Below are 26,136 nucleotides of genomic sequence, written 5' to 3'. Positions count from 1 at the left end.
GAGGGGGGTTGCAGCTCCACTGACAAAGGAATAGCAGCTAAACTGAAAATCGCTCATATTGGGGCTGACTTGAGAAGGTAAAAATCTGGATTACTAGGTAAAGGTTCAAAATGACCTAAAGGTCCTCAGTAAAAGAAAAAAAATAAGTAGTTGATTTTCTTGTCCTTTTATCATTCTTTTCTGAAACACAGAAATTTCTCCGTGTGAATGGTTTCTGACAAATGCATCTATTTTTCAGTAAGGATTTCATTTCTTGTTTGCCTACTGTCTCTCACCTCCTCCAACTAAGTTTTGGAAAATAGATACAGTAAGTAGACGTTCTACCCCCACCCCCTTCCCATTCATCTGGGTAAGCATAAAAGGTTTAGTGACCTGAACTGGACGAGGCCTGTCCTGCTTTCTACCCTGTGGGGCTGTTCTAAGAATCAAATGAGAGGGAGGGAGAAGAAAGTGTTTACAAGGAATGTGACCTCTCTTGGCTCACCGCCCACAGTTCTCAGTTCCAGCCTACTCCAACCACTCCTGGTCATGGCCTGGCCTGTGCCAGTCAGCAGAGGGTGCCCGAGAGTGCCTGTTTTCCAGCACTTTTGCTGAGCCTGAATATTAATACATTTTAAATATATTTGCACAGCTGTGATCTCAATTTTTTAACTCCTGTTTATTAACGACCAGGGTTTCAGTTCTTCTCCATCCTTCATTCACCCTCTTCTGCAGATAATTTATTCTACAGCTAAATTTTTTCAAAAAAATTTATAAAATGTATATTTTAAAAACACCAACATCTACATTCAAAATGCCTTTTCACAGTAACTCCTGGGCATACTATATTATATATTGCCTTTAGCATTCTCTCCTTTTAATTCAGTTCCACTTGCCTATGTAGGAGTCCCTAATGTTACGATGCCTTAAATTCTTCATTACCCTGGAGAAGATATTCGAGCTAGGGCCTGCCTTTTTTATCTGCAGCCCTAGACAAGAGCTACTTTACTCTTTAAAGAAAATCTTTCTCAGTGCCACCAGGCAATTCACAAATAAACTGATTTCTAATTCCTAAATCACAAGGCTTTCTTAGGTAGAAAACAGCATTTTATTTATTTTTAATTAATTAATTTATTTTAATATATGAAATTTATCGTCAAATTGGTTTCCATACAACACCCAGTGCTCATCCCAAAAGATGCCCTCTTCAATGCCCACCACTTACCCTTCCCTCCCTCCCACCCCCCATCAACCCTCAGTTTGTTCTCAGTTTTTAAAGTCTCTTATGCTTTGGCTCTCTCCCACTCTAACCTCTATTTTTTTTTTCCTTCCCCTCCCCCATGGGTTTCTGTTAAGAAAACAGCATTTTAAAAACCAAATATAGAGGCACCTGGGTGGCTCAGTTGGTTAAGCCTCCGACTTCGGCTCAGGTCATGATCTCATGGTTGATGAGTTCGAGCCCCACATAGGGCTCTCTGCCCGTCAGAGCAAAGCCCACTTCAGATCTTTTTTCTGTCTCTCTCTGTCCCTCCCCCTGCTCACGCTCTCCCTCTCTCTCAACAAATGAAGAAACATTTTTGAAAATTAAATTAAAAAAACCCAAATATGTGTATTATTGAAAATATACTACACTATCACTAATACTTGCTGTTACATATAATAGTAAGTGTTGGTGAAGTTCCTACCTTCAAGAGGTCTAAAATCTACATGGGCTAAAGACTTAAAACGATGTTTCAGAACCACTATTAGTAGTAGCCCTGATTCTTAAGCTGTTTTCCAGCATAAATAACATTGAAATGAATTCTTTTTACCCAATGTTATGAACTTGCAAAACAAATACTCATGTGAATTAAAATTTTAAAAATAAATAAATACTCAGGTATTTCATACCTACACCATGTTTCACAGTTTTTCAGAGTTTGTTTATATAAATTAACTCGTAACATCGTAAGCCTATATAATAGGCAAGACAAAAAGAAACTGGTACATAACAGGACTAAGACATATTCTCAAAGTGATATGGTTAATAGAAGTAACAGAACCAGGGGCGCCTGGGTAGCTCAGTCGGTTGGGCGTCCAATTTCAGCTCAGGTCATGGTCTCCCGGTTTGTGAGTTCGAGCCCCGCATTGGGCTCTGTGCTGACAGCTCAGAGCCTGGAGCCTGTTTGTGATTATGTGTCTCCCTCTCTCTCTGCCCCTCCCCGACTCTGTCTCTCAAAAAAACTAAATAAACATTAAAAAAAAAAAAAAAATTAAAGGGGCACCTGGGTGGCTTAGTCGGTTAAGCGACCGACTTCAGCTCAGGTCATGATCTTGCCGTTTCTGAGTTCAAGCCCCATGTCGGGCTCTCTACTAACAGCTCAGAGCCTGGAGCCAGTTTCAGATTCTGTGCCTCCCTCTCTCTCTCTCTGCCCCTTCCCCACTCATGCTCTTTCTTTCTCAAAAATAAATAAACATTAAAAAAATTTTTTTTAATTAAAAAAAAAAAAAAAAAAAGAAGTAACAGAACCAATGTCTGACCCATGGCTACTTTCTACTTTACTAGAGTACTCAGTGCCCACAGACTTACAAATTATGTACACTGTGGTACAGAGAGCGCATTCCTCTTAGCAAATCTAAGTGGCTGATAAAGAGCCTAAATCATAGCTCTGAACTCGTGGTTTTCTAGGTGAATGCACACAAGACTTTCCATTGGGTTGTGGCAAACCATATTTAGCATCCATACATACATGAACTTTTAAATCATGATAAAATAAGAAAAAGTAAGCTTTACTAATATGTAACACATGAACTGACAGCAATACATGTACATAATTTATAAATACACATGAAACGGGGGTGTATAATCAAAAGCTTTTCACCTGTAGGGTTACAAAACCAAAAATACTTTGGAGATCTCTACTAAGCTAAATGGCTCAGGCATCAAAAATACAAATCTCTGACAGAACAGAAAAACAGAAAATATATGGAAGAGACAATTCACAAAGACATTCAAACTGGCAACAGATGGGAAAAAAGATGCCAAGCATAGCCAAAACCAAGAACATGCAAATTCAAACAAGGTACAATTTTTGTCCAAGACATTAGCCAAAACTTAAGTCTGGGAATACCAAGTGCTGACAAGAATACAAAAGAGGATAACGCCAAACCCTGCCTGGTTCAAGGATAAAATGGAAAAGATTTTTTGGAAGACAGCTGGACTAAGTGTAAACCACAAACAGTAAAACCATGAATGTGTCTATCAAATGTTTCCAATAGGTGGCCCAACTCCAATTCCCAAACGAATTCAGGAATGAATGTACTGTGATCCGGGGCTCTCTGACTCATTATGCAGTCACTTTTGCACAATGCATCGCTTTTTATCACTTTCTACTTTTTTGTGTGTGTGTGACTCCATGGTCTTAGTGAGAAATAATGTTTTCATTAATCTTATAAGTAGGCATTTTAATAATTTCAATATTTTTAGACCCCATTTATGGTGGAGAGCAGGATTTTACTATATTTACCAAAAGCTGAAATACACATATAGCCTAAGCCAGCAATTCTATATCTAACAAACATTTTCTAAAAATATTTGTAAATGACCACAAAGTTTATGTAGGAGTATGTTCACTACACACTTTTAGAAATTGGAAAAAAATTTTTAAAGCTAAATGTCCAATAATAGAGGTATGCCTAAATAATCAAAGCATATTTTTGTAGCTCCTGAAATTGACTTATAACTACTAATATGAAAAGACATATTAAATAAAAACTACATAGTTTAATCTCAGTTTTTAAGTACAATCTCAATTTTGTTTACACACACACACACACACACACACACACACACACATGAATGCAGAGAAAAGACAGTATATATAGTATGGAATAAAATAATATTTTCCTTTAAGTCTTCCTTTGAATGCAGTGTTATAGTGCCTACTCAGAAATACTGCCACCGATAATTACTGTTTAAATCACATGAGTTGATCCAAAGGTCAAGTTGACAACTCAGTCCAGCACTTAAAATCTCTCCCCACACAAATACACATGCAAATGCATACATAGGTGAGACTATCTATCATTGATATTTTATTCTACACCAACTGTATTAACTGCCAACATGAAACCAGGACGAACAAAAGGTTAAGACTCATTTTACTCAAGTACTCAAATATTTTTTTAACTATTTGGGCTTACATACAAGCTCATGGATTGCTTTCATTTTTTAGGTTTGTGGCTTTATGGTATACATTCACAGACATTAAAGTACGGTAAGTACAACCAGTATACCCACGTCCTCATTTAAACCCTTACAAACATCACTAGCTCATCACAATATGCTTTTCTATTGATTCAGACAGAAGCTGGTCTCCAAATTCTTCTGAATACAGTGCTCCAAACTGCTATTGCTAAGCAATTAGAGTTGGAACTTATTTCCCATCTCTGGTATTCACAGGCTTGTGTAGTCCTCTCCACTTTTGATTTTGGCCTTAGTTTGTGACTTGCTTTGACCAATGGGACATAAGCAAGTATAATGTGAGCAAAGGATTTATAAGTGCTCTGCACTAGAGTTTGTTCTCTTAGAATGTTCCCCCTTAGAAGCCAGCTGCCTTGTTACAAAGAAACTGTACATAGAGCACGAAGTGATGAGAGGCCATGAGACAAGACACACTGGATATTCCAGCCATGGCCAAGTTCCAGCTGAATGTATCTGTATGAATAACCTCAGTTTTACTACAAAGAACAGAGGAATGGCCTAGCTGAACTCAGTCAACCCAAAGAAAGGGAAGAAACTATAAATCACTATTGTTTTAAGTCACTAAGATTTGAGGTAGTTGATTATGTGGCAACAGGTAACTGGAAGACTAATCCCTGTTCTAAACCATCTATCTGCATCACTAACAACAATCCATGTAGATTCTCTATCAGTTACCTTTAAACTTCACCTGTCCAATCAAGAGTGTTTATTACAGAAATGGGGGCACTTTCAAGTACTCTCAGATACTGCAGGAGAGAACATAAATGTACACAAATCTTCTAGAGAGCAATTTGGCAAAATGTTAAGGTAGTGAAGCTTTTAAAAAGGTCATATCCTTTCCAAATAATTCCAAGTCTAGGAAATAGACATGCATTATAAGAATGTTACATAGAATTTTCTCACCACAAAAAAGTAGAAAACATAGCCATCTAAAAATAGAGAAGTATTTAAACAATTATATGCTCACAAGACGGAATATCAGAGTTATTTAAAAATCTTCTCATGAGTATAACACACAATAAACCTAATGAAAATAGTATTCAACACAATATTAGCAATAAGACCCAAAACTTTAAAAAAACACATGTGTATGCATATATACTGAAACATTAACAAATTCTCTTGGCACAACAGGATTGGTTGATTTTTTATTTTCTTCATATTCTTTAGTATTTTCCAAATGTTTTTATTTAAAAAATACATTACTTCTATAATCAGGAAAAAAAAACATTATATAAAAGGTTGGGAAGGGGCACTTGGTCGGCTCAGTTGGTTAAGCGTCCGACTTCTGCTCAGGTCACGATCTCGCGGTTCTGGAGTGAGCCTCGCATCAGGCTGTGTTGACAGCTCAGAACCTGGAGCCTGCTTCGGATTCTGTCTTCCTCTCTCTGCCCCTCCCCTGCTTGTGCGCACTCACACATACGTGTGCGCACTCTCTCTCTCTCTCAAAAATAAACATTAAAAATTAAGAAAAAAAAACAGGTTGAGAAAAAAGTACACACATTAAATATAGATTCTTACCTGACTTGGAATCATTATTTTTTGAGAGAGTGCATGCATGTGAGCAAGGAGGGGGAGAGGGAGAGAGAGAATCCTAAGCAGGCTCCACACCAGGCTCAGAGGCCTACAGGGGGTTCCATTTCATGACCGTGAGATCATGACCTGAGCCGAAATCAGAGTTGGGTGCCCAACCGACTGAGCCACTCAGGCACTCCTAGTGAATTATTTTAAATGGCATCATTATTACAATGCATCTATATTTCTGGGATTGAACAAATTTTTCAAAATAAATGTAATACAGGAGCGCCTGAGTGCTCAGCTCAGTCGGCTGAGCATCTGACTTCGGCTCAGGTCATTATTTCACGGGTCATGGGTTCGGGGCCCCGCACTGCGCTCTGGGCTGACAGCTAAGAGCCTGGCACCCGCTTCAGATTCTTAGTCTCTCTCTGCCCCTCTCCCACTCACGCACTCTCTTTCAAATATAAACATTAAAAAATTAAAAAAAAAAAAAATAAGTGTAGCATAGAAGATTCATTTTCAACAGAGGGAAAAAAAACTGACTAAATTTAACATGTTACTTTCCCTCTATCATCGTTTTGTACTATGAAGCTGGGCAAGGAGTTCATTTCAAGACTCTGCTATACTGTTCTACTTCACTGTGTTTTAAATTTTAGTTTGAACAGCTTTATAAATAAATATTTAATAAAATGGGTATTATATGCACCTTCAACCAAGTTTAGCAAAAGCTGTTGGAGTGAACTCAGTGTGAAGACTAGAACTATTTTTCATCTCAGAGGAAAAATGTGTAAAGAATCTAACTCTTTTGGAAATTAGAAGAAATAGGAGATATGTAGCAAGCAAGTTTTGGTAGCATTACTCAAGCACTGGTACTATTTGGCAATGAGTCTCAGCAGTGGCCAGTAACTTCAGAAGAACCAGATGGAATCACTGGCCTACCACAGCAGGGTAGAGTTTTGATCACGCTGGGGGTCTACTGCTACTTGTACTAAATCAAAGTTGATTTCTTCCATCTCCTTTGCTCACAACAGCCAGTTTAAGATTGATTTCATAGTTTCTTCTCCAGAATTCAACCCTTCTGCTCCACTGTCCCAGATCTAGGGCTGGTCACTCTGCAAGGTACTATACAAAGCTTCCTTGAAGATCGGTGATACTATCACTTCTTGAAATTCTGCAGATGTTCAGGTTCACCATCTTCCTGGCCTTAAGCACACTGTACTATATTATAAGGGAGGAGCAGCAGACCTCTGATCTTGTAGTCTTTCACACCCTTGCTTCCTATGGTGAACTGGACCTTTCCAATCACATGGTTTCTGGAAGGTTTGCCGATAGTAATTTTGGCTGCAGCCAAGGACAGAAAATTGCTGAGTACCAGAGGGTCAGTCCTTGCTGTGATTCAAGGTGGTCAAAGTCCTGTCTAAGATTTTTTTTGAGTATGGAAAAGAAAACTTACCTTTTGGACTTAAAAACTAAAATGGTATTACTTGGGGCTGGAAAGAAGCTGTCTAAAGTGAAAAAAGGTAAGAGCCTTGAAGAATTCCTTTGTATCCCTCCTGGAATTAATGTGGAAAACCAGTTCTGTTTTTGCATATAACACTTAGCTTAGGGTCACTGATATTTGCCACAGTAAGAATCCTGACTGGATGATAAGTGGAAAACAGAAAAATGCCCTGGGATGTTCAGATTTGGGTAAAAACTTTCTTTTCTTACAATCTGTAATAGGTCTTCATTTCAAACATCTAATTGCCTATTATGTGCCGGATGTGGAAAACATAAAGATTATTATGACTTCAAAGAGTTAAGTGCTTCTGAAGTTGCTGGCCACTTCAGAGAATAATTCCCAAATAGCTCAGAGGCTACTCCCAAATGGCCACACAGTTCCCCAACTGGTTCTAAAACTTCTATCATCTGTACCTCATGAGCACTACTTTCTAGTTCTCTCAGGTTTCTATAGGACCCACTGATTTCAGTATATTAAAGACTGGTCTACATTCACTTTACCCATGCTTTCACAACAGTATGGACTTCAAAGTCTCCCTTGTGTTCTAAAAGCCACAGCAGCCTGATGTGAAAGTTTCTAAATGGAAATGTCATGGCAGTTGGTAAGGTCTGGATTTCAGCTGTCTCCCAAGAGGCCTCTCAGGTCCCTGCATTATCTTGGCATAGTCATGGATCAGGTCCTACAATCAGGCCTCTAGGCAGATCCTTTCTGTCTCACAAAGAATCACATACAGCAAACTTGACAAACGGATGATTTACTAATTCATATAGGATAGATAAATGTCACATGAAGAGAGTATGTAAATTTCACAAGGAGGCAAATTTTAAGGTTTCTGAATAAGCATGGAATTAAGTTGGCTGTCATCAAAACTCATTCAATCAACAAATATTTAAGACCTACTATGAGAAAAGCTTAGGCTGAGGGACTAAAAATACAGCAATGAACAAGACTGCTTTTCATGAATCTTACCTACCATACATACACAGTGTGAGCAAGTAGGCATTAAACAAGCGTTGCCTTGATTCTAACATGTACTTTTTAAATATACTGTCTCTGAAATAAGGATGGAGAGGTTTATTTAATATGGCCATGGTGCTCCCTTCCCCCCCCCCCCCCCGCAAAAAGCTGCTATTAAATTAACAGTAACTGATCATCAAGCAGCTTAAAAGAAACAGTAATTATGCAATTCAATATTTAAGCATAATCTCGTTAAATGCTAAGAAGGAAAAATATAAGGAGAAAAATCTCACGTGGAAGAGAACTTCCTCTGGAAGGGCTCTGTTAGCTCTCCCAAATCTCCTGATAAACACAGCAAAGTGACCCTTTCAAAGGGTAATGCCAGATCATGTGCCTCCTCTACTCAGCCTGCAGTGGTTTCCTATTTTCCTAAGTAACAGCCAATTACACCAACCAATGAGGCCCCAGTCTAACCCGTCACCTCTCTGATTTCAGCTTTCTTCCCACATTCATTCCTCATCATTGCTCTCCTGATGACCAAACCTTGCCCTATTTTTGTCTTACAGCATTTGCATATTATCACACACTCTAAAATTTATTTACTAATGCTTACTTTGTCTGACATTCTGCACCCCGCCCCCCACCCTGCTCCCCAGAAAGATAGTGTTCTGGTCTATTTTGTTTAGTGATAGATCTTAATCACTAAGGCACATTTAGGAGTTCAAAATGTGTTGAAGAGAATCGCAAGAAAGAATGTATCTGTGAACAAGTGATTGGAAGACCCTGTCATTGGGACTAAAATAATAATCAAAACCAGTTGCTGAAGACTTGCCCTTCCGTAGTTTTTCTCCTTTTACTCAATTTCTATACCACACCAATCCACCCCAAGTCTTCAGACAGGGCAAAACTTTCACTCAGGTTATGGTCCAGTCTCAAGCCCAAGATGCTATTTATTTTTCATTTTTCAGATGATTTTGTGCTGCTCTGTTCTGATCCACTCTGGGAATTTCACTGCTGAACTTTCAGAGGCAGGCTTATTTCTCTGATTTGTTAGAAAGTCCTCTTCCAGTAACCCTCATACTGGGCCAAGTCCGCTCCATATATCTGCTCAAAGCATGATGTACACTTCACAGAATGTATCACCATCTACAAGTACATATTTGTGATTATTTTATTATGGCCTCTCCCACAAAATACCTGTATGCTCCTTACAAGCAAGGTCCATGTGTGTCCTTCACAAAGCCTACAGCACTTGGCACACAGTAAATACCCATAAGTATTTGTTGAATGAATAACTGGATGGGTGACTATGACATTTCTGGCTTGGATGTATATGCATGTACAGTCTACTAGGTAGCTGGAATAGGATGTTTTGGGGAGAAAGGGTTGTGTTTCTTGTTTGTGAAGGAGAAATAGAAGATAATGTTGGGAGTGCTTTGGAAAGGCCGATTTTTGCCACCTAAAATGCTATGTCCTCTCAAACAGCTCAAAGACTAAACCATGATTAACACTTCCACCTAGAGCTTCCCCCCACCCCCCTCCCCGCCACCTACTCCCTTATTCCAGTCAGGGTACCAATCATTCTTGTAGTCACTCAGACACAAAGACTTTGAGTAGCTTATGACCTCTTTCTCTGTCAACCTCCTAGCTCAGCACGAGTCATAGAGCCTGTCAACTCCTCTTTAATATCTTTGATCAATGGCCTTCTTCCTTTCCATTCCTGCTACTACTAACTTGGTTCAAGCAACTTACTCACAGATTATTATAGCAACAGATCCAGAACTTGCTCTCCTTGATTCCAGGTTTGCCCCTTTCTAATCCATCTGCCTATATTAAATTTCCCTTAAAACCTTCACTTTGCACTATTAATGCTATACCAAAAATTATCTGCCATGGCAAGCTAGAAAATAAAAATCTCAGCCTGCCATTCGAAGACCAGACACAATATAGCTCCAAACAGTATGGCAGCATTTTCTATGCTAATTAACATCACTTACCAGCATGGTAGTTATCACTAGACATCACACACATTATACATGGTTCCCACACCCATGAATTTACCCTACCAGTCATTTATATCAACCTATCTGAATTCCATCCATACCCTCACATCTACATGTAACTTTTAATATTTCACCCCAATTTATACATAATCTATTACAGAAAAATTAAAAAGTCACAGGAGAGGTGCATTTATCAACAAATGCTAAGAAACACCTTATCTACCACGGACAGATAAAGGTGGCTATACAGGGATGTATACATCTGGCCAGTCTCCAGGGCCTCCAATTCTCACTCTTCTAACTAACTTTATATTTTTCTGCTCTTCATTTCTTTCTCCTTCCTAAAGATACGCCAGGCATAAAAACAAACAAAGAAACAAAACAAATCTACCCACATTAAGGGAAAAAACATTTGAGAAATCCAAAAAGGGTTCTCAAAATGCAACTACCTGAGTTATGCGGATGCCTGTTATTCGGTCCCGGTTAACTCCTTCAAACACTGGAGGCCAACATCATCACCATCAGTACCACGTTTAGAGACTGACTGGATGCCAGGCATTAAGCTACCTACAGAAACTATAAAGACACACTGAGCAGGCCTGGTCCTGGCAGTGGTCCTGGGGCTAAAAAGGAGAACGGGATTCCATGGTAAAATTCACTAAGACCGGAAGTCTGATGTCCCAATCTTGAAACTCTAAATGTACTTCATCATTGAAACTTTCCTAAACTGTCACAAAACACTCTACTTTTCCTTTAAGATGATACTATTTTAATTTTTAATTTTCTTTTAATGTTTATTTTTGAGAGAGACAGAGATAGAATGTGAGTGGGTTAGGGGCAGAGAGAGAGGGAGACACAGAATCTGAAGCAGGCTCCAGGCTCCAAGCTGTTAGCACAGAGCCTTTCGCAGGGCTCTAACTCACAGACCGCGAGATCATGACCTGAACCAAAGTCAGACGCTCAACCGACTGAGCCACCCAGGTGCCCCAATGCTATTTTAATTTTTAAAAAATGTTTATTTTGAGAGAGCACTCATGCACAAGTGGGCGGGGCCAGAGAGAGAGAGAGAGAGAGAGAGAGAGAGAGACAGACAGACAGACAGAGAAGCCCAAGCAGGCTTTGTGCTGTCAGCATAGAGCCCGATGCAGGGCTTGATCCCTTGACTGTGAGATCATGACCTGAGCCAAAAGGGAGTCAGAAGTTCAACCAACTGAGCCCCAGGTGTCCCAGAAGATATTATTTCTAAACTACATGTTTATTCCATTTTTTGTTTTAATGTCTTGTTTCTACTACTAGAGTATAGGCTCCAGGAAGGCAGGGTCTCCCCACTGTATTACAGAACAGCTGGAACAGTGCCCAGCATTTACTAAGTGCTCCTGAGTGAAGGTGAATGAATGACCAAATTGCAAGACCCTGTTATTATAATACTAGTCACAGGTTTTTAGGGGGTTGAACAAGCTTTTATTTGTAGGTTGGCCTACTAACCTAACTACTGTATTTGTTTCCATGAAATGACACCTCTAGCCCCAAGCAACCCACTTATGGAGAAATACATATTATAGGGCTGTTTATTTACTGTCCAGTATTTTTAGGTGTAGAGGGGCTTTAGCCCAGAGATCTTAATTTGAATGCTAGTGACTAGTGAGGCTATGTGACCTACAATAGGCCCTTAACCTCTTTAAGCTTCAGTTTCATCTGAAAAAAAAAAAAAAGGAAAGAGAACAGTAAAAGGCCATTGTGGAGATTAAATTCATCTAATGGTACACTGAAGGACCTAACACTTAAATAAGTCCATGTTGTCCCCACCATCTCCCTCTTTCAACCCACTGCCTGTTCTTTCCAATATTACAGACTCCTTGAAGGTTTAAACCATAGTTGATAGCTGTACTGTACCTAATGGATTAGCGTAAACTGCCTCACACGTGTAAGAATCACATATTATAGTCCAAAACTCTGTTATGAATATAAAAAATATAATGCCCATAAACTGTTCTGAAGCATTATATTGCTAGATCCAATTATAATATTATGGTATTAATGTACCCAACAATTTTAAATATCAAATATATAGTAATATATTCTAAGATTCTTGGTGGCAGTTATGTTACGTTCCCTACCTTTGCTTATAGTTCGAACTGTGATAATCTATGAAGAAACACGATTTTTTTCCCCCTCACTCACAACCTTAAGTGGCTATGTCAAACTAGAATTCTCTTCACTGCAGGTTAGTTTGAAATTCTAAGCACACATTAGATCCAGTCATTGAAGATACTGAAATGAAACTTCATTAGTGAAAAATCAAACACTTAGATATTTGCATATCTAAGAAAAAGTTCAATTTTCAGAACTTAAAATTTTAAGTCAAGAAAAAAAGCAATATGAAAATATAACCTCACAAAATTTACATACTACTTTATTACCCTGCAAAGACTTTTTATGATTCCTAATTCTACCACATAAGACAATGACCTTTAAATAATCAGAACAAAGTTTCTCACTATTCAGAGAGCATTGTTTTAAGATTTATTTGGCACCTAATGTTAACCATCTTAAAGCTTTGAAGCACAAAGGAATAGTCAATGACACATCCATTTTAAGCTACCATGACCTGTCATTACAGAGTCATTAAGCAGTATTTTCAAGGAGTAGCAGAAAGCTTTAAAACTTTCAAATACATAAGACTGTCTTCTGTACTTCATAAACTAAGTTATTTGGATATCTAGAATTACACTTCATAAATTATAAAATGCACTGATAATTTTCTGCATTCTTCCTAAAGACAAATAAATTAAGTGTTAACAAGCAATACGGAAACTCAATAACCAAATTCAAACACTGTATATATGTATTTATTATACATAAACGTGATAATTTTGAAGCTGGCTAGCTTAAAGTATACAGAAAAAACACTTTTCTCAGAAAAAAATTATCCAACTTTAGGATAATTTTCAAGCATTAACATTTTTTTGACCAAATGGATTTAAAGTAAAATACATTCTCTATATTATATATTCTTTTATCTAACTGTAAGCTTTTATTAAAGAACCAATTTCAAAAATTGTACAAAGTAAACTGATGACCCAATTCAAATCTATACAACTCTTAACGCTGATCAGGTCCTTTGTTGACATTAGCACCATTAACTGTTTCCATGCAGCTCTCCAGGGAAGATATGTATACAAAGCACAAAACGCAGCAGCAACAGAAAGAAAGCACACACCAGTCTGGCACTACACACTTCACACTCATCTGCAGTTAATCTACACAAAGTTTAAGGAAGAAACTAAAATAGTTGGCATGATAGGAAAGCTAAGTAGCTTTCCATATTTCCCACATCATCTCTTCTTGACCCTCTGAGTTCATCATTTTGTAGACTTCTGCAAATTCCCAAAACATTATAAAATCCAAAGAATTTTTAAAAACTGGATGGAATTTAGAGGTTGCCATTTCCAGCCCGCCTAACTTAAAGGCATGAAGACTGAACTCCACAGTCTTGAAGAAGGTCCAGACACAGCCTAGCTCTTACAACTTACCCCCACTGCAGTCCTCTTTCCCCTTTTACCACCCCTAGAGATGCAATGGTCACTACCAAAGTATTATTCAAAAATAAATTATTCTTGGCAATGTGCCATTTTGAACAACCACTAACATTTGTTCAGAAGAGAAATGACCTGAGAGTCACATGTACCTTACTTGGGAACAAAAGTAGAAATAAGTCAAGTACTTTAGGTCTTTCTTCTTGCTAAGGGAGTCTCCCAGGAACACTTGCTTAGGAATAGCAAGAGGGTCAACGTGTCTTTAATTGACCTATCTTCCCTCTTCCCACGAGAACAAAAACTACCCTGTTCACTGTATCACTTCCTTTCTTATAATTTGATCAATAACCTCCTTTCTTCATCGAAGAAAGAACCAACAATGAGAAATATATCCACCAACATTAATCAGTTTGCTACTTCAGAGTCCTACCCTTTCTTCTCTGAACATTCTAAATATAGTTCACATTCCTGCTGTTTCTCATCTTGCTGTCTCTGCAGACTATAAGTTCCAAAGGCATGTTTCTGTTGTTTTATTATGTGGTGTGACAATGGAAACAGTAATTCTTCTGACTACTTCCAGGATTAAAATGAGATTCAGACATGACAATATATGTGAAAGCACTTGGTGAACCGCAAAATTTATGATAAAAGTAATGTCCCATCATGTGAAAACGATAAAGTATTCCTAATTGCTCATAACAAGATAAGTAAGCAAAAAGTTTCTAGGAAATTACGGCCTACATTAGCAATTTAACTATCTTAAATTAGTCTGATACATCTAGAAAGGAATAGTAGCACCAAACATTCAGCAAATCATGTATTTGTCAATGATCATTTTATTTCAAAGAAATTTAATGACTGATATATTTATATAGCATGCTCAACTTTAGAACAAATTACTTTCACAGTATAAATTTATTACTACTTTCTGATACAATTATTGGTTGTCTATTAACACCACATGATTAAAACCCACTAGTTTAAAATGTCTTCAGAACTAAACTAAAATTATTACAGCTTTCTTAATATTGTCCTCATTTTCCTGAGAAACTTACTTGGGCATGACATTCAAGTAAGATTCTAATTTGTTTAAGTCAACATAAAAGAAAATGTAATCAAAATGGCTAGAACAAAAAAAAAAAAAATTCAGTCTTTCTAACAGCTCAGTTCTGGATTAAAACATATTCAGCCCACACAGAATAACATTTTGTACTGTTGAATAAACGTTCATCTAAGAATGTACCTATTCACAGAAATTAAAATATGAGAATTACACTGTTACCCCTATTCTTGTTAGATCAGCTAGACTTAATGTACAGTAAAAATATTTTGGCTAAAAATAAATGAACTCCATCAAAAAAACCTTCCTTCAGAAATATCAATACTACATCCAAAAAAAGAAGCATCCTTTTCATGGCAATACAAACTCACTTTAATTCAGGATGAATACAGTCACTAAAAAAATACTTGGTGACTCTGCACTTATGCCTTTATTTTTTAGATCACAGAATTATGTATAGCACAATCTCCGAATAAAAGATGTGATAAAAGACATCCAGAGAAGAACCACATCATGAAATCGTCCATTCCTATAGCTTACTTCTGCTTTCTCTATTTCTATATTCAAATGCAAGCATTCCTAATACCTATAAATATCCCTTGACATTTTACATAAATATCATTCTGAAAAATTTTAAAACCATACAAATTAATTATAATTTAACACAAGTATGGCGTGATCTTAAAAATATCACTTAGTAGGGGCACCTTAGTGGCTCAGTTGGTTAAGTGTCTGATTTTGGCTCAGGTCATGATCTCAAGGTTTGCGAGTTCAAGCCCTGAGCCCTGTGTTGGGCTCTGTACTGACAGCACGGAGCCTGGAGCCTGGAGCCTGGAGCCTGCTTCAGTTTCTGTGTCTCCCTATCTCCCTGCCCCTCCCTCACTCATGCCCTCTCTCTCTCAAAAATAAATAAAAATAAACATTAAAAAAATTTTTTTTTAAATATCACTTAGTAAAATACCTTACTGGGCCCAATGAAATAAAGGTGACTTCAGCTAGGTATCCATTATGATTAATAAACTATTGACATCTCAACCAATTCTTGTGTTTTAAGCATTCTCTTTTCAGCCTCAGTTCCTTAAAATTAAACAAAAAATTCTAAAACAACAAAAACAAGCTCTTAAGTAAACAGTTTATCTGATTTAAAATGAAGATAAAACCACCTTTATTTTCCCCTTGGGGAGTAAAAAACTTTCCTACATACTGTTGACCTCAAGCATTGTATTTGTCCCCAAGTACTACCAAGAGAACACTAAATAGAAATTAGCTTAATGTTCTATAGAATTAAAAGTTAGGACTGACTGGTTATCCCTCCTTTGTAAGCTCTAGAGAGAACCTTGTACTGAATCACAAACAAACATAAATTATCTGTATTTTAAAAACCCTGATATATTTAAATAAACTGAGGCAAATTACAATGCTCCAACAGATATTTGTGAAATAATCAGTATTTATTTGTTTTTACTTTCAGCTCTGTCATTGTTCATCCAACTGTGACCTAACCTCAAGTCACTTTTGCTTCTTATTAACAACTCTGGTCAAAATACACATGAACAGAATTCACTTCAAAAGAAAAAAAAAGGGGGGGGTGGTGACATGCTAAAGACAAAATACTATAATGCTCTATCACCCAGGAATATATGCAGGAGCACCAAAAATGTACTTGTGGCCATAAATGATCTGATTTCCAAATGAATGAAATGTCTAGGCAAGTAACATAGAAAACTAGGAGTGTTGCCTTTTCTCTCAAAATTACAACACTATAAAGGATAAAGCCAATATTATATGATAGACCTTAAAAATCATGATCATATCTAGAGATATAACTATTCAATTGAAGATTAATTACAACATTTAAATTACTGAGGGAAAAAAAAAAATCACAATGAAAAAACTCACTTTATATAGTATCTTGCACCTTCAAAAGTATATGCTTCTTCCCAGCCAGTAGGCAAATCTAAAAAACATACATTTCACAGTTAGTATTACTTCAGTGGGATAGCAAAATAAGTTTCAATCTATTTTAATTATTGATTTTCATGATCAGGTATTTTCATTTCTTAGGATTCTTAAAAAAAAATGCTGTACTGGTAACAAAACTCGTAGTCAACACAGTATCGTTTTTGGCAAAATGGTAATTCAAATTTAAAGCCACCAGAAAAGTATGAACAATATTAGAGATTATCTTACGTGATTATACACTTTAATGATCAAAGTGAAAAGGAACTACTCTTTGGCATCCAAAAAAAGCAAGGAAAGCCTTCTAATCCTAGGTAAAATACCCATGATGGTTGGCCAAAAACGAAAAAAAAAAAAAAAAAAAAAAAAAAAACCAACACTGCATAAAAGGCAACACCTGCTTCTTCTCACTGTGTCTATTTAAAACAGTACCTTTCAGCTACATAAATGAATCCATCCAGAAAGTGTCACTGATGAGAAAAAACTTCCTAAGTACTTAATTAGGGGAAAAGAACTCTGATATCACATACTTAATACATGTGTTTCTACAGATTTGACTTTAAGAGATGTGAAGTTTCAAGTAATAAACCTGGGAACAATTCAGGTGAATGATGGTAATTTTATTTGCTACACATTACAAATGACAAGTGGCTTGGATTTAACCATAATCTCTCTGAAATAAAAACCAATGATGTGTGTACAAAACCACACAAAGTAAACCAAACCAGAAAAGAAATCATGATCCGTCTTAGAAATTAATGTGAAATCATATAAAATAAAATTTTTCTGTAGTGTCAATGTTATCAAATCTGTGGAGGTAATTAGGATACAAATTCATATTACACATAACCAAAATAAGCATGAAATAATTCCACAAGATGATTAGGCTAAATAATTATACCGTACTGTCTTTTGTGAAATAAATTTATTATCCATATGGCAAAAGAGGCCATCAGAGTTGATATTATGCATGCAAAACACTGAAAAGTATACTGAAGTCAAAGACTGCAGCGGGGAGTTAAGAAATATGACCGTGTATTAGTCAGAAATGCCTTAAAAATGTAACCTCATCATGCTTGCTACACCAGCTTTCCCTTTCCTCCTCCACCTTTTTGCAAATTTGGGTATTAGTCACTTAACTCAACTCCAGAATTTAATAGAAAAGGCAGGCTTGTTCAATATCCTGGCAACTCTAAGAGACTCCCAGAATCTCATAGTTGGAGAGAAAGTATCCCAGAGAGCAGCTCTAAAGGACTGCTGAAGCCGGCCTCACCTTCGACCCAAACAATTCACAAGCCTTTCCAATTACCAGAAACAGAGGGAGGCCAGTAAGAGAACACATGTTACATTTCAAAGACAAACAAGTTTCACGAATGTAAACAAAGAATGACAAAAGAAAGCCAGACCAGCACTGAAGCTACCATCAACCATTCTCCACTTCAATTCATATTTAGATTCAAACGAGCCAGCAAAGGCACCAGAGAGACCCCCATCCAAGCCGACCCTCTCCAATTAGGGCACAAATGCCCACACGCGGTACAGCCCCTAGCACGCCCACCGCCTCCTGGCGGTCTGTGCAACCTCTGTGCTGCTGCCGGGGACTTTGAATCTCGCTGGCCAGCAACTGCAGCTGCAAATGCCTCCTTGGGTTCCGGCTGCTGCTCCGGTGGCAGGAGGAAACGCGCCAAGCGTTTCCTGAGCCATTCACTGTCACACAGAGGAGCGCAGCACCCCCGAACTCCTCTCCTCCTCCTCAATCAGTCACCTACCCACAACTCCCACCTAGGAGGAGGAGGAAGCCGCACGACTAGAGGCAGCTGTCCGACGAGCAGGGAGAGGATGTGGATCCCATTATCCCGGCGGACGAGTGCCAGGGTCCCGGGCTGCATGGAGGGGAGTGGGGAAGGACTTCCTAAAGGTTAAAAGGGGTTGAGATCAGGGGACGAGGGTGGTGGTGGAAGGATTTAGGAGTGGCTGCGGGAAGAAAAACTCAGGATCCCAGATTCCTGGTAGAGGAGAGTCGGCCTCCTGGGGGGCAGGGGGGGGGGGAGCGGAGGGGGAGGGGTCCAGGTTGGGATGGGGGAGAGGGCCCAGGAAGAGAGGGCGCCGTCTCCAAGTGGCGATGAAAAGCTAAAGACAGAGAAGCGTCCAGAGACTCGAAAGAACTCCCGCGGCGGGGCCCCCGTCGGCCCCTCTACCTGCGGCCACCCCCGCTGGCCTCCGCCCCACTTCGCCGCCTCCCGGGGGACGGCGGCTGGGGGCAGGTTGCGGGGAGGCGGGCGGCCGGGGCTCTGCCGCCTCCTCCCGGCGGAGCCCAACTCCGCTCGGGCCCGGCCGGGCTCAGCGTTACCTGTGCTCTGCCGCCGGTGTCCGGTGACCACGGCCTCGCCGGTGACGGGGTGCAGCCAGGTGGTGCTCTTCGCCTCCTCGCTGCAGGGATGAGAGAAGGGGCAGAGACGGAGCGTGAGTGGGGGCGCCGGAGGAGCCGAGAGGGCTGAAGCGGCACAGACCCGGCTCCCTCTTCCCCTCCCGCACCCTCCGGGGCCCCGCGCCGTCCCCTGCTCTTTACTTGATGAAGAAGACTCGGCCGCCCCTGGTGATCCCGTAAGTCCAGGACCGGGGCAGGGAGCAGATCCACTCCAGGTTCAGATCCGCCGCCATGTCTGATCCCCAGCCGCCGCCGCCGCCTTCTCCTGCTGCCGCCGCGGCTGCCGAGGGAGGAGGGAGCGAGCGAAGGGAGCGCGGAGCGAGCGCGGCCGGAGCGCGCCTCCACGGCCCGGCGCGCCCCCGCGCGCGCCCTACCCCCTCGGGCGGCGCCCGCCCCGCCGCCCCGGCTGGGTCGGGCCCGCGTCGCCGCCCCTCCGCATCCTCCGCGGCCGCCGGTCGGCCGCCCCGCCGCGCGCTCGGGGGATGGGCGAGTGGCGCCGCGCCCCGTAGCCAGACCCCTCCCTCGCGCCCCTCCCGCGCTCCCCGCCCGAGCGAAGGTTCCGGGATCGATTAAAAAAAAAAAAAAAAAAAAAAAAACCCACAACAACGCGTCCTGCCCCCAGGGCTTTGCCCGAAGGCTTCCCAGCCTAGAGCGCGAGTCAAAGGGAGCGTAATCCCTGCGCCCCAGATTGCTCTCTTTCTAAAACAACAGGAACACAGTGGCTGAGCTTTGTTTTATTAGAGCTATTGGCTATCAGAGGTTTTTCAAAAATATATCGCTTTAAAATAGAAAGCTGCTTTATTAAAGCACACGGAAGGCTTTTCCTGTTTGTGTCTTGTGTGCCAGATAGCAAAGGTTTGACTAGTTATCGTGGGCCCATGAAATATGAGTAGATTCTGACTTGACAAAACAAGTTTGCTTCTTCCTAGGCCCCTTAAATCATACAATGTTTTATAAAATGAAACCTTGACTTTTTCTCTTTTTTTTTTTTTTGTTCAAAAAAAGATTCCCTTATTATCAGTCTGGAGTTCTGCTTTCCTCTATTCTCCCATAGATTACAATCATAACCAACTTTATGGAGTCCTTGCGACGGTATACATTTTTAAATCCCCACAACCCTATGGATACTGTGATAATCCCCATTTTACAGATTAGAAAAATTAAGTTTAGAGAAACAATAACTTTCCCAAGGTCACAGTAGTAAATGACAACGCCTGGATTCAAACTGGCTCTAGGATTTAAAAAGTCTGTCTGTATAACCACGTTGCTTTACTTATTTTAAGTCTTGTTTCCTCTGTAGCCCACCCCCTTTTTGTTCTTTGAACAAGTGAAGGGCAGATTTCACTGCAACTGAGATTCCCCCCCCCCCCCCCCCCCACCTGGGAATGCTTGCCTCTTCTCATTGTCTCTGGTCCTCTGCCACACTTGAAATTGCTTATGCATCTTTGCAGCAAGATGACTCATTCCAACAGTTCAATAATAATAGTACTACTTGATATTCCTCTAACACCTTTTCTGACCAGTTTTGGGTGCCTCTGAAGCATTATCTCGTTTGTCTTTCCAGTAGCTCAAAGAAGCAAACCATCTCTCTGCATTTAAGGAAACTAAGGCACAGAAAGGGCAAATGACCTTGGCCAAAGCCATATCCAGCAACTCAGATGGGGCCTGGGTGAGAATGCAGTTTCATTGGACATTTTCTCTCATACTCTAATTCCCCAAGGCCAGTCTGTCTTTGGAGAAAAGAAGTCTACAATTACTGCTATAATTTTCCTGTCCATCTGCATACACAGGGAAAAAAATAACATCACTTTAATGTTTTCTCTTTTTGGTTCCTTTGCATTCTCCTCTTTCATTTTGCTACTTATTACTTCTTGACATCTTATCTCCTGCCCAGTCTCTGGAAAAAGTGCCCTGCCCCCCCCCCCCCTTTTCAAAAAATCAATGAATAACTAGCAGGAAATGTTCCACATTACCATCAGTGGTTACTGGTTATTACATAACAAGAAAATCGAGAGCTATTGAATTTATATTGTGCTATCTTACAAATTAAAAAATCTAAAGTGAATCTAATACCATATAACTTTAGAAATCTACTATCTATTAGTCGAGCTATATTTGACTCTTTGCGTTAAGAAGTCTTTAAGTTGGCCATTTGTTGTATGAGAATTCCTTTTAGCTGTGAATCTTTGATTTTACAAGATTCATTAGTGCAAAGCATATTTCAAAAAGTGATAGATTCACTTAATAAAAATGTGTATCTTAAGAAATTACATTCACAGTACTTAAATAGTAACCTACAATCTTAAGCATAATTCTATATGTCCCTAAATTTAGGAAAGCAGTAAATAAAAAAACTAAAAGTTATATATATATATATATATATTATATATATATATATATATATATAACTTTTGTGTGTATATATATATATACACACACAAAATGAGGCATGCTTCTGATTTGGGGAAATGATAGCCCTCATACCTTCCAGGAACCAATAAAAGCAGCTTCATACATTAGACTGTTGTGTTCTCTGGATAATTTTCACCCTTAATGAGTAAAATAGTATTTTTTCCAAAAATTTTCCTAGAATGCCCTTTGTCTGAAACTTTATTGCCTTATCCTGGGCTGCTTTGCCTTTTGGTTGTATGTACATGTGTGTCTCCTTCACTGCAGGAAGCTGGGAGTCATGTCTTCCCCATCACTGAATCTTTCCCAGCCTTGACTCAGTATTCAAATGGTTATTGAATTTCATTTTCTTGCCAATGCCTCTACCTCCCAGCAGAGTTATTTCCCAATAACATATCCCCTTTTTATCACCGTGAACCTCTTCAGTAACTGACTCAGCCTAAACTCATATCTAACCTCTGCTTTTTATTGCATTTTTTTTTCATATTTCCAACCTATGAGACTATTCAATTTCTCATGTCGTGATATAACTTTTTGAGTAATATCCTATGACCATTACAGCCTTTCTGAAAAAAAGAAGAGGTTTTAACAGTACTGAGCACTAAAAATAAACATCACTCCATTGATATGTAGAGGACAATCCTTGTCCTAAAGGGCTTCCAGTTCAAATATAACAGAGAAATACATATAATGATAAGAAAAACTCAAATGAAAGTTTCTTAAAATATGTGAAACAAAGAAGAACAAGGTGACATTTTGGAAAACAGCAAATCAATCCTCCCTCCCCTTTTAATAAATGGGAATGAAAAATGGATGAACTCTGGAGAGTACAGAGATTCTTGAGAGAGAAAAATATTCTTTTGCTACCAAGAAACATCTATTTATACACATTAATGTTTATCAAAATCTACCAACAAAGTTTTGTAACTTTGATTAGGTTGTCTCTCCAAATATATCTGTGTTACTCAAGATGATTTGTTACACTATTAGTACACAAAATTAAGAATATTGTAAACAGTTCCTTTAATGAGTCATCTGTAGAGTGTTCTAGATCATGAAAAGTTATAAGGAAGGGCAAAATAGAGGACCCAATGAGCTCAGTGGAAATCTAGGCAGAAAGAATGGCAATTGAGGGTTTAAGTCAGGGAAGAAAGTACTTGGAAGTTGATTTAATAGGGATTTTTTTTTCTGTTAAGGAATAAATTGATAGAAGATTTATGGATAAAATAATTTCCCTCGTTCATTGAACAACCATGTATAGGCTCCCTGTTATATATGGTGTGCCAGCCAGTCTGCTGGGTCACAGGGATTAAACGACTTGGCCTCCTTTGGGCAGCTTAGAAAGGGAGATAGAGATGTAAATATTTAAGTACGTTGTAGAAGCAGCATGTCTATCCTTGTCATAGAAAGAAACCTCTGTTACAGGTGTTTTCCAGAGTGTCCCGTGAACTGCTCAAGGCCTATCTCAAACAACAGTCTTTTGGAGAACTCTTCAATTATGAACAGGGATAATTGAAAGAAATATGTAGCAAGCAGCACTAGTTACCCTGCTGCTGGCCAATCCCTCTGCTACACTGGGGTTCTAGACTAAGTTGGTATCTGCCTGGAGGCTTGGAAAGAGGCTTGAAAGGGAGTTCAAAAATGTCTTCGAGGAACTTACATCTGAACTTCTGGTCATGTTCAAATTAAACACCACTTCCTTTACCCCAGTTAGGAAAGCTTCAATCATCTACTTCTCTCTTTGCTATAAAAGAGAAAGACCAAAATTCAAATGCTGGAGAATTAGGAAGTATGTTCAAATGCAGGGGGCAGGATAGAGTGAGTCAGCAGTCTGGCTGAATTTTATGCCTGGCTCTGCCATTAATTAGCTGTATGACTTTGAACAAATCATTTAACCTCTACCCCTCTTAGACCTCTGAATCCTCATCTGTAAAGTAAGAGCACTGGTGTGTTTAAGACATTACATCTGATTCTTTTTCCCCTCTAAAGTCTTCTGCTTTGACAGAGTGAGCACTCCATTAACTAAAGTTGGGGATGTTTTGTCACAGTGCAAAGACATGAGTAGGATCCCTGCTTCTAGAACTGCTTAGGATTTTCTGCCACTCAGATGGTTTGTTAATAGAGAAGGTTGGAAGAGCAGTTAACAAAGTTCTTTCACATCATATTTAACTTGTGCAAATGGCTCTGTAACATCGACACTATTAATGTGTTACGAACAGGAAAATGGGCTCCATGAAGATACTATATAATATAGCCATCAAGTGGCAGACTTAGGGTTTGAACCAGGTCTTTAGCATATTAGATTTCAAATTCCATCCACAAGGTATTTCCTTTCTCAACCTTCGTTCCTTGTGTCCTCTAGTTCCTTACTGCCAGTCGCTCTCCTACCTACTGCGGATTGTGTCCGCCCTCACCACCTCACCACACCTGCTCTTCTGCGTCACTATTGTCCCCCTGCACACCGCCAAGTCTAGCGGATGCTTTCAGTTCCAAGCTTTCTCGACTTCCCTGCTGTATTCACATGTCACCACTTTTACTCCTTGAAACTTTCTACTCTTGGGTTTCATGATACCACTTCCCTGAAATTCTCCTGCTCTCGCTGTAGACCATCTGCAGTATGGTCACCAGGGAAGCTTATTTAATTTTTGATTCCTGAGCCTCTCTCCAGATGCATTCAACCACAACCTCTGAGGATTAGACTGAGGAATCCACATCTAACAAGCATTTTGGTGATTTCTTGTGTATGGTAACTTCTAAGAACAATTCCCAGTATGATAAAATTCCCATGTTTGTATTTCCAGTATAGAACTCTCTCCTGAGTTCTAGACCATATACCAAATTTCTTTGTAGACATGTTCCTTCTGGAATATTCTTTCTGGATGTTCCTCAAGTATGTCAAACTCAGCATTCCAAAACAAGTCCCTTTTGCTCCAGATATGCACCACCCCAGTGTAGTCCCCTCCTACATGGTACCAGCATCCAAACAAATAGCCACATCAAAAACTTCCAAATCATCCTCCCACAAGCAGTTGGTTAATAAATTCTATTAATTGTTCATTAAATATGTCACAAAGTTAAAGTTATCTCTCTTTCTCATTTCCTGTATCCTAATATAAGCATTCACCAATGCTACCAGAATGATCTTTTTAAAAATGCAAATCTGATTATGTTCCTTTCTTGCATAAAATCCCCTCATGGCTCAAAAAACTTAGAGGATGAAATGCAAAGCCTGTTGCCTGGCATTGGAGGTTCTTCTTGATCGGAGCACTGCCCACCTGCATGTTAGCCATATGGAATGGCCTACTGTTCTCTGAACAAACCAGGCTTTTTCAAGTCTCTGTACATGCTGCTTTCTCTCTAGAATGCCCTTTTCTCTGTTTACCTAACAAACTCCTACTTATGTTTAAATTCTTAGCTCAAAAGTTATTTCCATTAAGAAGCCGGCCCTTATTCCTTCAGGGCAAATCTAGCTCCTCCTTCCACCATTCATGCTCCCATATCTTCTCTACCGAGTTATCGTTATAATCTGCATCTCGTTCTCCCCCCTAAACTCCATAAATGAAAACATTTTATTTATTTATATTTATCACCTCACTTTCAATAAATGTTATTTACATGAATGAATAATAGTACTGACATTTACATAGTGCCCTATATTTCACTCCATATTTGATATTTATTTCTGTTTGTATTACAGCCACTTGCCAGTGAGTCATGTTTCTATCCTTTCTTAGATTTAACATTCCCTTTAGCTTTTTATAGACTATCCCATATAGAAGAGAAAAAAATGGCATGGGCCCAAGAGCAGCATAGCAGTATATGAAAATAGCTGCTTTCTATAGAGCTGTCTACCTGGCTTAAAGAATTCTAAGATTTGTAGTTATATTGAGTGAGATATTGAAGGACAGGAAGGATTCTGCATTACATTTAATTTCTTAAAGAGATCTATGGAGCCATCTTTTGAATGAATTTTTCCTAGAAAAATATTGATAAAAATAATATGCAGTATTTACAAAAATCACATACTATAGCTACATGAACTGCGGAAAAATTATAAGCTATATAAGCTATAACATATAAGGTATAAACACACCATAATTACAATTATATGTATAGCTGTAAGTGATAAAGATTATCAGATCTCTTGCTTTAAGCCCGAGGAATAAATGGAAAGATAAAGGGGAATCCTTTTCTCCCTCATTGTTGGTGTTTTACATAGTGTACCAGTATTCTCTGCACAATTTTTCTTTAATGTTTTAAGTCGCTATCTGCTTAAAACAAAAAAATTTTCTCCCATCAGATAATTCATATATTTTAATAAAAAAATTATGTACACACATGTGTATATGTGTATATTTTTCAACCAATGTTTCTCAGTTTCCATTTCTTCAGTTTCCAATTGTTTATTTCAGTTCCATGTAGAATTATATAAATAGTAATCTCAGATGGAGTATCTGCAGTTAACTGTAATATATCATGTAGCTCAAATTAAGGAAAATGTAATGTGAATGCAAATTTTGTATCATCATAGGCACTGCCTTGT

The 26,136-nt window shown here is 39.0% G+C and overlaps 1 protein-coding gene across 5 annotated transcripts in view; it reads right to left on the bottom strand.

Annotated features, from left to right (window-relative positions):
- Nucleotides 1-19,452, bottom strand: part of PLEKHA5 (pleckstrin homology domain containing A5) — a 240,809-nt gene extending 221,357 nt beyond the window's left edge. For all 5 annotated transcript variants that reach the window (XR_006204714.1, XR_006204715.1, XM_042945933.1 and 2 more), the window contains exons 1-3: nucleotides 19,326-19,452; nucleotides 19,107-19,186; nucleotides 16,697-16,754 (exon numbers count right to left, since the gene is read on the bottom strand). Coding sequence is in view for 3 of the 5 variants with exons in the window: in XM_042945933.1 (XP_042801867.1) it covers nucleotides 16,697-16,754; nucleotides 19,107-19,186; nucleotides 19,326-19,417 (230 nt within the window). In the remaining 2 variants the exon portion in view is untranslated. The remainder of the gene's footprint in view (nucleotides 1-16,696; nucleotides 16,755-19,106; nucleotides 19,187-19,325) is intronic.
- Between the last annotated feature and the right edge of the window lie 6,684 nt (nucleotides 19,453-26,136).

This window comes from Panthera leo, chromosome B4, assembly GCF_018350215.1.
Source record: "Panthera leo isolate Ple1 chromosome B4, P.leo_Ple1_pat1.1, whole genome shotgun sequence".
NCBI lineage: Eukaryota > Metazoa > Chordata > Mammalia > Carnivora > Felidae > Panthera > Panthera leo.
This window is presented reverse-complemented; position numbering and strand designations above follow the sequence as displayed.